Here is a 17,088-nt window from a genome sequence, read left to right as displayed (position 1 = left end):
AAATAAAGCATGTATTTGGTCTTGTAGGCAAGAGAAACACCAGTGCTTTTCTGGTGGGGGAGGACCACAATATCTGGGCATAGGAAGCTTCTTCCGGAGGCACCTTGAAGGAAGGAGGCAACACACAGATCAGGCAGGCAGCTGATGCCATGTTCTAAGAGAGATGTGAAGAGGAACTGGCCTTGAGCAAGGAGGATATAGTGGACTTGTTCATTTGGGAGTGAAAGGTGATAAAGGAGACAGGGAGGCACCCAAGTTTTAGCTTGGGTATTTGGGGAACTGGATACTAAAACAGAGTAGAACTTTGGTTCCCTGTCCTCACCATGGGGGTAAAGAGTAGGGCCAGGAGAGAGATGCTTGGTGTCTTCTTCTCAATTAGCTTGCAAACCCTCAGAGGGCAGGAACCACATCTGAGACTTCTGAGCTATACGCCCTTTGTGCTAGCATTGTACTTGGCATGTACATAATGCCCTAGGAAAGACTGAGGGCAAGAAAAGGGGTGACAGAGGATGAGATGATTGGATGGTATCAATGACTCAATGGACATGAGTTTGAGTAAACTCAGGGAGATAGCAAAGGACAGGGAAGCCTGGAGTGCTGCAGTCCAAGGGGTCACAGAGTTGGACACAACTTGGAGACTGAGCAACAACACAGGGTATATAATAGGTACTCAGTAAAAGTGTGTGTCTTGTTGGACTAATTGAGTAAACTAGATTTCGAATGAACCTCAAAGAAAGTACAACCTCAGGATTTGGAGCTTGGGATTCGAGCCTAGAAAATCTGAGTTCGTATTCGGGCTCTGGCACTTCTTGGCCATGTGACCTTGGATGGCTATGAACCTTTTTAATCCTCATCTGTGTAATGGGGACAATCATTCCTCCTTCACACTGTGGTGGTGAGGATTTTAAAAAGATTCAGTATATATTTAGCACAAAATCTGGAAGACAGCATGGTCCCCAGTTGAAAGCACTGGCCATGTATGGAAGCGGAGATGAGGCAGCAGCTGCTAACATGTGAAGATTCACTTCCTTGAGTAGACTAGGTGTCTGGACCATCCCCAGCCCCTTATAGGCTATTCAGCTTCTTAAAGGGAAGGAGATTCTGCTTTCCCTGGGCAGAATTTCAGAAGGAGTCAAAACACGGTTGGACAGAGAAGGAAGGAAAATACTATTTTCCAAGACCTTAGAAATACCTGCCTCCTGGAGATATCTCCCAGGTGCCACTCACCCAGCACTCCCAAGGCCAGGCCCCCCAAGGCAATTCCCATGGCCCGCCCTCTCTCGTGGTCATCAGTGTAGACACAGGCCAGCATCCCAAGTCCTGAAAGGAGAAAGGCAGGCAGAATTAGCACACTGTCTCTGCCACGTTCACTGAGTCCTTGGTCTTGGCCCGATTATATCTCCAGGAGTCATCTTAACTAGAGTTTCAATTGGAAGGGTTTTACAGAACCTAACTCATAGTATTTTATACATACTGTCCCCAAGGGTCCCCCAAATGCCCACATGACTCACCTCTTCTGCTCAGAATATTATTGGAAGTGCAAAAGTCTCTGAATGCAGAATACCATTATCTAATGATCCTGTATTTCATATCACTTTATCATTTCCTGGTACATTTCCCTGAATCCATGGATAGGGAGTAGGTCAAGGGAATGAAAACCCATGGACACAGAACACTGCTCTGTTCGATGAAGGTGCCCATGGAAAAGCATGAAAGCACCTGGGAGAGAGTATGGGCTGGGCTCTTACTTCCACTTACTTACATGTACAATGGCATAAAACCTCTACTTCATAGGATTACATGAAGTCACGTATTTGATAATACTTTGCAAACTGGGATGTTGTTACCAATAGTATCAATATTACTGTTTCTATAAAACATTAAGAGGGGGACAGAGAAAAGACCACAAAATGGCATTAAATTAAAACCTTGCCGACTGTACCTTTTGCCTTGGGCTTGGTCTGACCTGAGCTAACTCCACCTAAATATTACCAGAGAAACTTACATCAGTCTTAGGGATTTAGAGGCCCTGCCAGCAACTCTATAATTATCTTGTTTTTGAATCACATTTTCTGCATTTTCTGATGATAGTTTCCTTAATTTCTTCATATAAATTTTACAGGGTCTGAAGGTATTAATAGCAAGAGATTGGTAAGAAATGTGTGTGTGTTTAAGATGTCAGCATTACCTGCAACAGATGAAAATGAAGATCCAATGCCTTGAAGAGTTCGGGCCACAAAAAGCAGAGTATAGGTACCAGAAAAGGCAAACACTGGACAAAGAGAACAGCAAGAATTCCTCAGTTAGCAAATGGTCTGACCACCAGTAGATGGGCTCATGATATTATAGACATGAGCCATTATGCTCATGTTTTAATAAAGAGGGATCACTGCTCCCTGTTTTCAGAGCTGCTTTTCTAATCCCTCCCTTAATTAGGATTGCATTATAATTGACATGAAGACTGAGAAACAAAAGAAGCATAAATTGATGCACCACATGGTGGACCGAAGGCTGGGTGCCCACATTTCCTGCTTAAAGCCCAACATCCTGCCCACTGGAGTCAGGGCTGAACATGTAACTCAATGCCCTGGACTGAGAACTAGTCCCTAGACCCTACTTTTGGATTCTCCGTATGCCACAACCTGATTTGATCTTTGCCATAGCTGGGTCCTATTGGGTCATCTGGAGTGGGAGACAAAAGCTATGTGTACTTGAAGGTCCATGGGTATTGGGTAGAAAAGAATATCTTGTGATTCAATTGGATCCTTCCTCTCATATTGGAAAATCTTTTCGCCAAGTCAGATCAGTGAGTATTCATTAAGTAATACTGAGCATGCAGCTGTGCTGGACTCTGCAGCAATGTGAAACAAAGAGACCACCCAGTTCATGCCCTTAAAGAGATGCAGTCTACTGAGACTAACAAGCACGCATGAAACTGAGGGCCAAACAGGAGTATGTTATCAGAGACTAAATTACAGAGTGTTGGAGGTAAGGTTGATGAGTCCAGACATGTCTCATCCCAGATTCTAAGACAACACCGCAGAAAGGGAGAAGACTTGCTCCCAAAGTGTCTGCATCAGCAACGTTGAACCCCTTTGCCCATTCATTACAATGGCTCTGCTTATTATCTTCCCCCAGTACTTCCCCCACATGATCACACTGTCTCCCAAACATGCAAATGATTGGCCTCTCCCTGCCACGCTTCCAATGATCTCTCCCAGGCTTTCTGATTTCAATCTGTTCAAGGTCTGCTACCCCTGTGTCCTCTGAGAATAGTTAGACCAACTCATCCCTGTTTGCCCAGGACCTTCATGATTTGATTTTATTTTTATTTATTTATTTTATTGGTGTATAGTTGCTGCCTTACAATGTTGTGCTAGTTTCTGTCGTACAATGAAGTCAATAGGATATATATATACACACACGTATATTTCTTCCTTCTTGGACCTCCTTTGCACCCACCCATTCCACCCATCTAGGTCAAGAGACATGTGAAAAGATGATCAACATCACTAATTATTAAAGAAATGAAGATCAAAACTTCAATGAGGTATCACCTCACACCACACATCACACACACAATGACCATCATCAAAAAATCTACAAACAATAAAGGCTGGAGAGGGAGTGAAGAAAAGGGAATCCTCTTGCACTGTAGGTGGGGATGTAAATTGATGCAGCCACTGTGGAGATCAGTATGGAGATTCTTTAAAAAACCGAAAATAAAACTACAAATCTTATTTTATGTTTTTGGCCACACCTCACAATATGTGGGACCTTAGTTCCCCAACCAGGGAATTGAACCTGTGCCCCTTGCAGTGGCAGCATGGATTCCTAACCACTGGACCACCAGGGAAGCCTCTAGGACCTTTGAGGTTTTAAAATCAAAAGTCTCACATCCTGGGAAGCCCCTCAATCCCAGGCAAACTGGAGGGTTGGTCCCCCCTGTTTAGGAACACCAAAGTAATTTTGCACCCCTAACACAGGCCACCATGTAACTCCTAATTACATTAAGTTTGTTTTCCAGCTAGGGGGCCCTTAGGGAGAGTGATGGGCATCAGCAACCTCATTTAGTATTTAAAAACCCTGACGGGAACTTCCCTGGTGACACAGTGGATAAGAATCTGACTGCCAATGCAGGGAACATGGGTTCAGTCCCTAGTCCAGGAAAATTCCACTTGCTGGGGCACAACTAAGCCGGAATGCCACAACTATTGAGCCTGTGCTTTAGAGCCCTGGAGCCAAAACTACTGAGCCTGCACGTCTAGAGCCTGTGCTCCACAGCAGGAGAAGCCACAGCAATAAGAAGCCTGAGCACTGCAATGAAGAATAGCCCCCTCACTGCAGCAGGAGAAAAGCCAGCGCAGCAACCAAGACCCAATCCAGCCAAAAATAAAATAAATAAATACTTGAAAAAAAAAAGAAGACAAAACCCTGAAGGAATGCTACATAGGATCCCCTAAACACCAAATGTTTGCTAGAGTTAGGCCAACTCAGCATAGCAACACTGGTTATGGCATCGAAATAATAATTATTATTTAATACACACAGTTTGGTAGATAAGAAAGCTTTCAAAACATGAGTTCTTGGCAGAGAATCAGGCTAAAAAAGTATGGGATCCACTAGCACACTGCATTATCTCATTTTGCAGCGTGTTTGTCCTGTTGTCCCGGCAACCATCAAGTGCCCAGGGAAGCCCCTGGGGTCCAGTGGTGAAGAATCACTTGCCAATGCAGGGGGCATGGATAGCATACCTGGTCCAGAAAGATCCCACATGCTGGGGGGCAGCTAAGCCTATGCACCACAACTACTGAAGCCTGTACACCTAGAGCCTGTGCTCTGCAACAAGAGAAGCCACCGCAATGATGAGACTGAGAGAAGAGCCCCCACCTACCACAACCAGAAAAAGCCCGTGCACAGCAATGAAGACCCAGCACAGCCAAAAGTAAAGCAAATAAATGAATAAATCTTTTCTAATGGAGTTTATTCAAAAAAAAAAAAAAAAGAATCTGCCTTCCAATGAAGGGGACATGGATTCAATCCTTGGTTAGAGAACTAAGATCCCACATGCCACGAGGCAACTAAACTCACGTGTGGCAATGACTGAACCCATGCTCTGCACCTAGAGAGCCCGTGTGCTGCAAACTACAGAGCCCATGCACGCCGGAGCTCGGGCACCACAGCTAGAGAGAAGCCATGCAACACAGTGAAAGATTCCGCTTGCCACAATGAAGACTCAACCTTGCCAAAATAAACAAGAACTCTTGGAGTTCTTAGAACTCCAAGATGTGTAGAACCACATCTTTTCATTCTTTACATTCCCTCAGTGACTTTTCACCATCAAGGCATCATACATATGCACCATAGATATGAATTATATCTATCTCATTTGATGAAACAGAGCACCTTATTACTTTTTAATTTACTGCTTAGCATAGGTTGGGGCTTCCCTGATAGCTCAGTTGGTAAAAAATCCACTTGCAATGCAGGAAACTCCAGTTCAATTTTGGGGTCAGGAAGATCTGCTGGAGAAGGAATAGGCTACCCACTTCAGTATTCTTGGGCTTCCCTTGTGACTCGGCTGGTAAAGAATCTGCCTGCAATGTGGGAAACCTCAGTTCAATCCCTGGGTTGGGGAGATCCCCTGGAGAAGGGAAAGGCTACCCACTCCAGTATTCTGGCCTGGAGAATTCCACAGACTGTATAGTCCATGGGGTTGCAAAGAGTCGGATACGACTGAGCAACTTTCACTTTCATCACTTTCAGCCTAGGTTGAGCTCCTAGAAGTTCAATAAAGATTTCTTAACATTCTCAGATAAAACTTCACACACGGAGCTCCTGCACTTTGTCCCTTCTAGCCCTGACTGAAACAAGTTCCTGTTAAGCACTGGTAGAAAGGAGTCAAGTTCTCTGCTGGAATGGATGGAACCTTCAGGAGGAACAATAGGAAAAATAGAAAAGTAATAGAAAGGTAATAAGAAAAATAACAGAGAGGGACTTCCCTGGTGGTCCAGTGGTTAAGAATTCCCCTGTCAACGCAGGAGACAGGAGTTCCATCCCTGAGCCAGGAGGATCCTACATGCCTCAGGGCAGCTAAGCCCCTGCACCAAAACTACTGAGCCCATGAACTCTAGAGGCTGTGCCCTGAAACAAGAGAAGCCACCACAATGAGAAGCCCTCGCACTGCACCTAGAGAGTGCCCCCACTCACCGTAACTAGAGAAACCCCACACACATCACCAAAGGCCCAGCACAGCCACAGATAAGTAAATAAACAAATAATTAGGAAAAGAGAAACAAGAGGGAGAATGGGTGTGCTACTTGGAGGAGAGGTAGCAGAGGCATCAAGCTGCCTTCCCTTTATTAACCTCTCCCCACCCCCTCACCCTCGCCCCATTTTCATTCTTTCTTATTTTTTCAGGGTCAATTTCCAGGTATATTTTACTTCATTTAATATTCTCATTTTATCTCCATTTTATTGGGAACATTTATCTGATGCTGGGTAGACTATTTGTCTGTCTCTTTCTTGTTTCCTTAGCAAATTTATTCTCTAAATCTATAACCTTTCATGGCCTTCCTTGAAGGAAGTAAACTTTTTCGAATTTGCCAGTTGCTATTGACCAATTTGGAGAGGGCAATGGCAACCCACTCCAGTACTCTTGCCTGGAAAATCCCAGGGACAGAGGAGCCTAGTGGGCTGCCATCTATGGAGCTGCACAGAGTCAGACATGACTGCAGCGACTTAGCAGCAGCAGCAGCAGCATTGACCAATTTAGATTTTTTGTTAGTTGCCCTTTACCCTTGTAAATCAAAATACTATGATCTATTCTCAAAGATGAGAGGTTTGTACTAAACTCATTCAAGGGATTACTCACACACACACACACACACACACACAAACACATATACAGATACACACACACACACACAACATTATACATATTAAAACAGCCTTCACAGTTATCCCCAGCTGAATGAAGTGAACTATCTGTTCTTTTACAGTGAAATATACAAATGCCGGGCTTGCCAGTTGGCTCAGTGGTAAAGAATCCACCGGCCAGTGGAAGGAGGTACAGAAGATTCAGGTTTGATCCCTGGGTCAGGAAGATCCCCTAGAGGAGGAAATGGCAACCCACTCCAGTATTCTTGCTGGGATAATCCCAAGGGGTCACAAAGAGTCAGGTACAACTGAGCAACTGAGCACATAGTTGCTGCCACATAGACTAAGTTGTCTCTCCTGCTCTGGTCCCCATAACAAAACTGTAAAGCATTTAAATCAGTGTCATAGGCCACTTAGTCAAATGACTAATTAGCTAACTTGACTCTGCTATCTTCCCTATAATGCATGTGATAAAATCAAAGTTAATCAATGAAGGGAAGAATAGCAGGAACAAATTACTTACTAACTGTGGAGATAAACATGATAACAAAGCCAGCAAACATGGGGATGTGATATCCGATCCTAAAAGGGAATTAAAAAAACAAAAAGATACAAGTCCAATAGCCATCCATATACTTGCACTATATTGCTTCATGCAATTGGGAACAGAAATGTGGTTATTTGAGTGTTTCTGAATGCAGGTATAGAGATGGAATATTACACATGAATACATACAAATAAACAGGCAAATTTACCTGTCAGCCAGGACCCAAATCCTCTTTTCCAGAAAAGATAACCTAAGCAGAGTACAAATCTTTTTGAAACATCAGAATAATCCCAAACCATGAAGTACTAAGAGGCCAGCACTCTAGACTGCAATCAGCTTGTCCTATTTCCACCCTTTCCCCATTTAAACCATGTTCCAGGGCACTGAAATAACACCAATAGAATACTTCTGTTCACTGGTTCTCTTCTTGCTACTCAACAGTCATGATGTTACAAAGAAAACCTGAAACCCATGGTATTACACCAATATTGCATTGTCCTTCCCAAACAGCTGACTGCCTGGGATGCAGACAACTAATCACCTTTATCCCTTCTAACCACCTTTATGATATCTTAGCCCATCCTCCTATTTCTGAGTCTCTGAGTTCCCTATATGGCACTGCGCCCATCAAGATACCTGTTGGTAAGAGGTCCCACGAAGGGGTTGACCAGAAGTTGCATCAGAGCCTTGGAAGCAAATAGAACCCCGACCCATATGTTCTCTTCCTTCAGGAATTCTGTGGCTTGAAAGCAGTTGTTTCCATGCGCTACATCAGCTTCAGTGACTGGAGGGGAGACGGTACCAGAAATGCCACTTGTCCTTGCTGTGCCACTGGGCACACTTTCTTGAATAGCCACGGTGTTGTTTTCAAAGAAGGAGAAGATGGTGGAAAAAGCGGGAGTGAGGGCAGGCTGGGAAGTTGTGGTGGAGTCGAGGTATCGAGAACCGTTGATGTCTTTGAACTCTTTGGCATAGAGGTAGGTGGGCACAATGGGCACTGAAAGTGAAGTACAAGTCATGAGGGCTAAGGCCAGATTGTCTTTTGACTGTTAGTCAATCCAGGGACATTACCACGCAATCCAGATTTACATTCATGGAGATGTCTAAGTGATATGATCTGAAGCCTACCCAAAGGCTGTGCCGGGACTTCGCTGGTGGTCCAGTGGTTAAGGACCCACCTTTCAGCTGAGGACACGGGTTCGATCCCTGGCCCGGGAACTTAGGTCCCACATGTTGTGGGGCAACTAAACATGTGTGCCACGACTACTGAGGTCCTAGAGCCTGTGCCCAGCAACAAGAGAACCCACCACAGTGAGAAGTTCATGTACTGCAACTATAGAGTAGCCCCTACAACTAGAGAAAGCCCGGGTGCATCAGCGAAGAACCTGTGAGCCGCAAAAAGAACCCAGCACAGCCAAAAAAAAAAAAGGACTGTGCCTGCCCAAATTATCCTATTAGCTCAAGTGCCTGAATTCCAACCATCATACAACTGGTCCTCATTATTCACGGATTCCATATTGGCTCATTCATTCACTGGCTAACATTTATTTGTAATCACCAAAATCAACGCTCACAGAGCCAGCATGGTTTTTCTTAGACACACATGCAGAAAACACTGAGTCATCAGATGTTCGGTTTTGCACCTGAGGCTGAACAAGGCAGACTCTGCCTTCTTGTTTCACTCTCACACAGATATGCAGAGCATGAGGTGGGGCGGAGCAGTGCAAGGCAAGAATGTGCAGCTCTGGGGCCAGTTGTGCAGAGCTTGAATCCACTTGCCACCTGTTAGTGGAGCCGCCTCAGGCAAGTAAGTCACTTAACACTTCTGAAGCTCACTATCTCTTCTGTTAAAATATATATATATATATATATACATATATATATATATATATATAATCTACCAGGACAGATAACGTTTTTTTTTAAATTTAAGATTATAATCTATTGGGGTATGCATGTATATGTGTGTATTTTCCCAAGGAGCAATTATTTGTCATTAAAATATTAATTGACTAAATGCATGCATGCATGAGTGTACACCAAGTCAGTTCTGTTGTGCCCAACTCTATGGACTATATAGCCCACCAGACTCCTCCATCCATAGGATTCTCCAGGCAAGAACACTGGAGGGGGTTGCCATGCCCTCCTTCAGGGGTTCTTCTCAACCCAGGGGATTGAACCCGAGTCTCCTATGGCTCCTGCACTGCAGGCAACCAACTAAATATTAATTGACTAAATCCAGTGCTCAGGGACTTTCCTGGTGGTCCAGTGGCTAAGACTCTATGCTTTCACTGCAGGGTCATGGGTTCGACCCCTGGTCAGGAAACTAAGACCCGGCATGCCCCAAGTGAGGCCATAAATAAATGTGAATATAGATAAATAAACCCAATGTTCACAGAAACTTTATAGAGCATAATTACCACACATAAGAACTGACTGTACTGGATTTACAATTTGTCTCAAGAAGATTCTTGTTTGGAAGCATATATTTTACCCAAGGGAATTCCCAGGTGGTGCTAGTGGTAAAGAACCGCCTGCCAATGCAGGAGACATAATGAGACATGGCTTCAATCCCTGAGTGGGGAAGATCCCCTGGAAGAGGGAATGGCAACCCACTCTAGTATTCTCGCCTGGAAAATATCAAGGACAGAGGAGCGCAGTGGGTTACAGTCCAGAAGGTCTCAAAGAGTCAGACTCAACTGAAGCGACACAGCATGCATGCATGCATTTTATCCGGGGGAAATATGTTGGCACCCATTTATATACCAGCATAACTAAATGTAAAAATTAATATACTACCAACTTAAAAAGAAGAACTGGGAGGGAATGAGCCACAGGAAAGTAAGATTTGAATAAGGAATTGGAAATCCACATAGAATATGTTGGGCTTCCCTGGTAGCTCAGCTGGTAAAGAATCCACCTGCAATTCTGCAGTGCAGGAGACTCGGCTTTGATTCCTGAATCAGGAAGATTCCCTGGAGGAAGGCATGGCAACTCACTCCAGTATTCTTGCCTGGAGAATCCCCATGGACTGTGGAGCCTGGCAGACTACAGTCCAAGGGGTAGCAAAGAATCAGACATGACTGAGCAACTAAGCACAGCACAGAGTGTGTTATTTTGACAGAACAGACAAAAGTAGCACAGTGAGAAAATACTCACTATCCCAGAGGCCTTTGGAATAATTAGCACCCTGGAAAGGAGTAGGGGGAGGAAGAAAAGGATTTCCAGTTCTGGCCCCAGGTCAGCCTCTTTGATTCGGTCAGATGCTGTCTGAACCTCCTTCTCTTTGAACTTCTGGGGTCTTTCAGCAAAGGTTGGTAAGTTTCAGACTCCATTTCCTGCTGTTTCCTCCAATCCCTAGCAATCTTGGTGTCTTCAAGCACAAAAGGAAAAAGCCTCCAGTCCATTCACTGCAGAGTTCTAACAGGGCACATGCTGCCCCCTGGGGCACAGAGCAAATTAACCCCCAGCACCAAGACCCCCAAACGTACCCACCACAGTGAGCAGTATGTTGTCCAGGAGCAGAGCAACAAACACCACCAGCAGCACCAGCTTCTGGGATTCTCTCCCCTTCTTCAGTAACCGCTGAGGAGCATCCAAGACTGTCCTGAGCATGCTGAGGGCTGGGCCAGGGCAACTTCACCAGGTTCTCAGGGAGGATCCTGTTACAGTTACAAGTCTTTGCTGAAAAAAGGGAGAAATTCTCTGCAGAAAATTGAAACTCATGATTAAAATGAGAAGCACAAAGAGTTCAAGTGATAGGATGGTATTTGTTTTGTTTTTTTCATTAAAAAAAATATTTTCTTGAAGTATAGTTGATTTACAATGTTGGGTTAATTTCTGCTGTACAGCAAGGTGATTCAGTTATACCTATGTCTATATTCTTTTTCATATTCTTTTTCATTATGGTTTATCACAGGATACTGAATATAGTTCCCTGGCCTTGTTTATCCATCCTATATATAATAGTCTGCATCGGCTAATCCAAAACTCCCAAAGATCAGACGGTATTTGAACTTTTCCATGCTCGCATCTCTGTTCTCTTCTTATCCATCTCCATAACCCATTCCCAGAATGCCTTCCAAGAAAGCACTGCTTATCAGCTTTTTATATCTGGAACTTTACCCTGCACATGAAGCAGGCTTTATAGAGTATCATGGAGTTCTATGTTTCTCAAACATCAGACATTTGCCCACCACCTTGGTAGTTTATGGCATATCTGAGGACTACTTGTATTGTTATTTACTTAATCTTTTCCTCTATAGCCACTTTTAAAAGCTGAAACACTATTGTTTAAAAACATAAATTTATGTGCCATGTCAAAAAAATAATATTCTACGTCTATGTACCACCTCAAAGTAGCCCATGTGCCGCAGTGTTATTAAAACTTTTGCTGCCAGCGAGAAACACTGACTTCGACCAGCCTTTTCATCTCACAGATGAGAAATCTGAGATTCAAGAAGCTAAGAGGTGTGTCTCAGGTCACACAATTAGTAACAAACTAGAACAAAATCCCAAGTTTTTTTTTAACTTGCAGGAAAGTACCCCACCACCTTTCCTTGTTCTGTGATACTAGAAACACACCTATTTTTTTGTTTAAGCTTACAAATGCCGCTTAGAAATGTGTGCTACTCTGTGTAAGTAAAATCCTAGCTTTGATGATTCATTTTCTACTTAGGACTTCACCTCTTTAGTCAGCAAGAAGTCACAGTACTTTGCTAAACTTCAGGTAATAACAGCTGCTGGGAAGAATTCCATTTTCTTTTGTGTTGTTTCTGTTGTAGCATCAACAATTCCAATTTTATAATGTTTGAAACAGATTACTGTTAAGAAACATATCAGGCTCAAAAAATTGTGTTCCTCTTAATTTGAAACCTGTCTTAAGAAAATAATCAGAAACAGTCAAATATTTTCAAGTAAAAATTAAATGTTTAAAATAAATAATCCTATTTATGTTAGTGAAGAAATGATACATTTTGATGGTAGAATATAAATAGTTCTCAAAAATAATGTTTTCAAATAATTTTCATGATTTAGAAAATATCATTGATATGTTAAGAAAAAAATGATATTAGACTGTATTTATGACCTGATCTCAATTACATAAAAAATATAGATGCACCATTTTAAAAGAATAGAAAGATACACACACAATCACACGAAAGTTATTATAATCAATGACAAATTATCTTCTTTTTGAGTTATTCTATAACTTAATTATTCTACAATTAACTAATTCCATAATATAAGAAATAAATGATTTTAAATGATGATCATTGGGGTTCAGTAGTCAACTTCACATGCTGGAAATATCCAAGCAGTGAGCTGCTCTGTTCTAGGGCAAGGGCTGGAGGGAAAATACCATCCACACTAGAGATCCAAGTGACTGAGGAGTCCCCATGGAACCAAATTTTCAGATCAGAAACTAAGAAATAAGCAGAAAATGCCTGCAAATCATTTAAGAACCTTCATTTCTCTGAATATAAGGAAAAGCTATTTCTAAATACAAATTGACTTACAATATACAAGAAATGCATACATAAGAAAATAAGAAAAAACTAAAAGAAAAACAATGGAAAACTCAAAGATGTAAAATGGAATAAAATAAGTACTCTGAGAGCAGACCAAAAATATATAAATGATCAAAACCAAACGGAACAACAAACCAAACAAAACCAGGAATTTGTCAACAAATCAGCAGTAAATTTTAAAGTCATAATTCTCTATTCAGAGATACAAATTATAAAGAAGGATTAAATGTGGCCAGAGAGAGAAACATCTTACCTTAGAATTCACCTGGTATGAGATACTCAGTGAGGTATTGCCAGCTGTTAACAGTTCAGCAGGGACTTTTCTCATAAAGTGTGCCTGCTGGTGGGTTTATTGCCACAGGTTATCTGAGGAGGCCATGTGTGCCCTTTGTCCACAAAGATTTAATTGGAACCTTAACTCCCTGCGTCACAGGGAGGAAAGCACCACTGAAGAGCACAAAAAGCGGGGAGAAATTATCCTAAACAAAGATGCACTAGGCTACACTGTTTTCCATCCATGCTTATCTATCATCAAACCCATTAACTTTTGTCTGGTCTGAATACAAATTGGAAGACACAGCGGAACCAGGGTACAGATCCTGTCCCTTGTTACTTAGTCAAAGAGCTTCACACATCCGGTTGCTTTCTGGAAATAAGCAAATATTAGAACACCCACAGGACCAATAAAAAAAAAAAAAAGAAAACACCAAAAAAATGCTGCTATTCTCAAGTTTAAAAATCCAACTCCCATGGTCTCTTTGGAGGCATGGATTGTGCAGTTCCATCTTTATATCCCAATGCTAGCTCAATGCCTAGCACATAGCAACCTCCAGTAAATATTTCTTGTGTTGATGACTGGATGGATGGGTTACATGAGAGAGTATGGCTCATTATGGAAGCTTGGAGTGGCCCTATAGGTCTATACTTTCGCAACATTGAAGAGTCATCATTAGGGCAAAGAACATGCATGCTAAGTCACTTCAGTCATGTCCTACTCTATTTGACCCCACAGATTGTAGCCCGCCACACTCCTCTGTCCATGGGATTTTCTAGGAAAGATTACTAGAATGGATTGCCATTTCCTACTCCAGGGGATCTTCCTGACCCAGGGATCTAACTCTTGTGACTCTTGCTTTAACAGGCAGGTTCTTTACCATTAGCACCACCTGGGAAGCCCATGCAAAGAACATAAATAATTTATAAAAGAGCAAATACAACTTTTGAGCAGAGTAGTAGCAGAGCTTTCCTAATTATGCAAGTTGTAGCCCCTCCTAATTGTCTTAATTAACTGGGGAACTTTCGACTTAGGGCTTAAAAAAAGAGAGAGAGATTTAAAGAAAAACTAGAAAAAGAAATAGGAAGGAAGCAACAGAAACAGCAAGAGGGGAGTATATGAGTTTGCTGTTGCTGATGTAACAAATTACCACACACTTAATGGCTTATAACAACACAAACATATTATCTTAGAGTTCTGGAGGTCAGAATTCCAATATAGGCCTTACTGGGCTAAAACTCAAGGAGTTGGCAAGATTACAATTATATATTTTCAGTTAACTGTAGCCATACTAATACTACAGACTAGCCAAGTTTGGAGTGTTCTCATAAATGCTCATCATTGTTAATAACAGAGCATTGTCTATCAAACAGAGGTGAGTTCTTATCTTCCTCCTGTTTAAATTTCTAAAGTTAGGGGGGAAAAAGCTGGTGTGAGTATATGCTCAATCACGTCCAACTCTTTGAGACCCCACAGACTATAGCCTGCCAGACTCCTCTATCCATGGAATTTTCCAGGCAAGAATGCTGGAATGGGTTGCCATTTCCTACTCCAGGGGATCTTCCCAATCCAGGGATCAAACCCTTGACTCCTGCATTGGCAGGAGGATTTTTTTTACCACTGAGCCACATGGAAGGTTCATTATGAATATAGGGAAATACAAATTCAAGTACACTATCAGTGTGCAAATAGATACAGTTCTTTTAATAAGCAATTTGGCTTTCTATCTCTTGTCTTTTTTCATTTTCTGCTTTGGAATAATTTTTTAAATGGACGTATAGTTAATTTACAATGTTATGTTAGTTCCAAGTTTTGAATGACTCAGTTATATATTAATATGTATATATAAATTTTTTCAGACTCTTTTCCATTATAGGTTATTATTGAGTACAGTTCCCTGTGCCATACAATTGGTCCTTACTATTTACCTATTTTATATACAGTAGTATGTATATATTAATCTCAAACTCCTAATTTATCTCCCCCATCTCTTGTCTTTCAAATCATAAAATATCCATGTCTTTTAAGCTAGTAATTGTACTTTTTAAGAATCTATTCTAAGAAAATAAGCTAAAATGTAGGGGAAATATCACAGGTACAAAATTTTTATCAGCAGTGAGGGAAAAATTAGAAACATCTCAATGTCCAACTGTAGAAAAAGATTTAAGTGTATGAATTTTAAGGACTGACATGTTGATGCTAAAACAAGGAAAAAAGGTTTATTATGAAGGCTATATGTCAACCTGGAAAAAATATATATGTTTATACCTAAATATTACATTGGGAGGTAAGAAAGTAGAATATAAAACTTCATGTAAATTCACAGTAGTATTGTGCACAATTGTCGAAAGGGAAAAGCAAACCAAGCATTCACTGATGAACGAACAGATGAACAAAATGTGATATTTGCATACAGTGGAATATTATTCAGCCTTAAATATGAAGGACATTCTGACACATGCCACATGGATAAACCTTCAGGATCTTAGGCTAAGTTTAATAAGCCAGTCACAAGAAGACAAATGCTGTTTGATTCCACTTATTTGAGCTAACTAGAGTAGTGAAATTTATAGAATCAGAAAGTAAAAAGGTTTCAGGGATCTGGAGGGAGGAGGAAGTAAGTTTTTGCTTTGCAAGCTGCAAAACTTCCAGAGATTGGTTGGTTGCACAACAATATGAATATACTTAAAATGCTACTGAACTGTCGCTTTAAAATGGCTAAGATTGTGAATTTTACCATAATCAATTTTAAATTTTACATACATTGCAATTTTTATCTATAAAAATTTCATATGCATAAGACAAATGCATGATGCGTGCTCAGTTGCTTCAGTCGTGTGCAACCCCATAGCCTGTAGCCCACCAGGATCCTCTGTTCATGGGATTCTCCAGGCAATACTGGAGTCGGTTGCCATGCCCTTCTCCAACATAAGACAAATACACCTAAGTTATTAGTGGTTATGCTAAATGGCATAACAGTCCCATCATCTAAATGCTAAATGGAGTCTGGTCCCATCACTTCATGGCAAATAGATGGGGAAACAGTGGAAACAGTGACAGACTTTATTTTTAAGGGCTCAAAAATCACTGCAGATGGTGATTGTAACCATGAAATTAAAAGACACTTGCTCCTTGGAAGAAAAGTTATGACCAACCTAAACAGCATATTAAAAACCAGAGACATTACTTTACCTACAAAGGTCTGTCTAGTCAAAGCTATGGGTTTTCCAGTAGTCAAGTATGGATGTGAGAGTTGGACTATAAAGAAAGCTGAGAACTGAAGAACTGATGCTTTTAAATTGTGCTGTTGGAGAAGACTCTTGAGAGTCCCTTGGACTGAAGAAGATCCAACCAGTCCATCCTAAAGGAAATCAGTCTTGAATATTCATTGGAAGGACTGATGCTGAAGCTGAACCCCTAATACTTTGGCCACCTGATGGGAAGAACTGACTCATTGGAAAAGACCTTGATGCTGGGAAAGATTGAAGGCAGGAGGAGAAGGGGTCGACAGAGGATGAGATGGTTGGATGGCATCACTGACTCAAAGGACAGGAGTCTGAGTAAGCTCCAGGAATTAGTGATGGACAGGGAAGCCTGGCGTGTTGCAGTCCGTAGGGTCACAAAGCATTGGACACGACTGAGCGACTGAACTGAACTAACTGATGCTAAATGGCAAAAACTATAGATTTTTTGTTTACTAACATTTAAAAATAAAAAGTCACCAGTAAAAGTAAGAACTCAGTCTGTGTGTCATTAGACTTGTAGATGCTGAGTCCCCAGGACTAATCCATTTCCAGCCAGAGCAACCTGTTGAGAATAATCTAGAACTGAAATAGAACTTAGAGGCTCTTTGACAG

General features: G+C 41.7%; 1 protein-coding gene across 8 annotated transcripts in view; it reads right to left on the bottom strand.

The window, feature by feature from the left end:
- The window catches only part of SLC18A1 (solute carrier family 18 member A1), a 70,000-nt gene that overhangs the window by 29,631 nt on the left and 23,281 nt on the right, over window positions 1–17,088 (bottom strand). For 2 of the 8 annotated variants that reach the window (XM_069574057.1, XM_069574059.1), the window contains exons 2-7: window positions 13,211–13,297; window positions 10,918–11,110; window positions 8,063–8,423; window positions 7,403–7,461; window positions 2,189–2,272; window positions 1,228–1,320 (exon numbers count right to left, since the gene is read on the bottom strand). In XM_069574057.1, coding sequence (XP_069430158.1) covers window positions 1,228–1,320; window positions 2,189–2,272; window positions 7,403–7,461; window positions 8,063–8,423; window positions 10,918–11,041 — 721 coding nt within the window. In that variant the 5' untranslated portion in view covers window positions 11,042–11,110; window positions 13,211–13,297. Of the gene's footprint in view, window positions 1–1,227; window positions 1,321–2,188; window positions 2,273–7,402; window positions 7,462–8,062; window positions 8,424–10,917; window positions 11,132–12,112; window positions 12,302–13,210; window positions 13,405–17,088 lie in introns of all 8 variants that reach the window. The other 6 variants (XM_069574058.1, XM_069574053.1, XM_069574055.1 and 3 more) reach the window with 4 other exon arrangements.

The sequence above is a fragment of the Ovis canadensis genome, chromosome 2 (genome assembly GCF_042477335.2).
Source record: "Ovis canadensis isolate MfBH-ARS-UI-01 breed Bighorn chromosome 2, ARS-UI_OviCan_v2, whole genome shotgun sequence".
Lineage (NCBI taxonomy): Eukaryota > Metazoa > Chordata > Mammalia > Artiodactyla > Bovidae > Ovis > Ovis canadensis.
The sequence above is the reverse complement of the archived record's forward strand: the minus strand, read 5'-3'. Positions and strand labels throughout refer to the sequence as shown.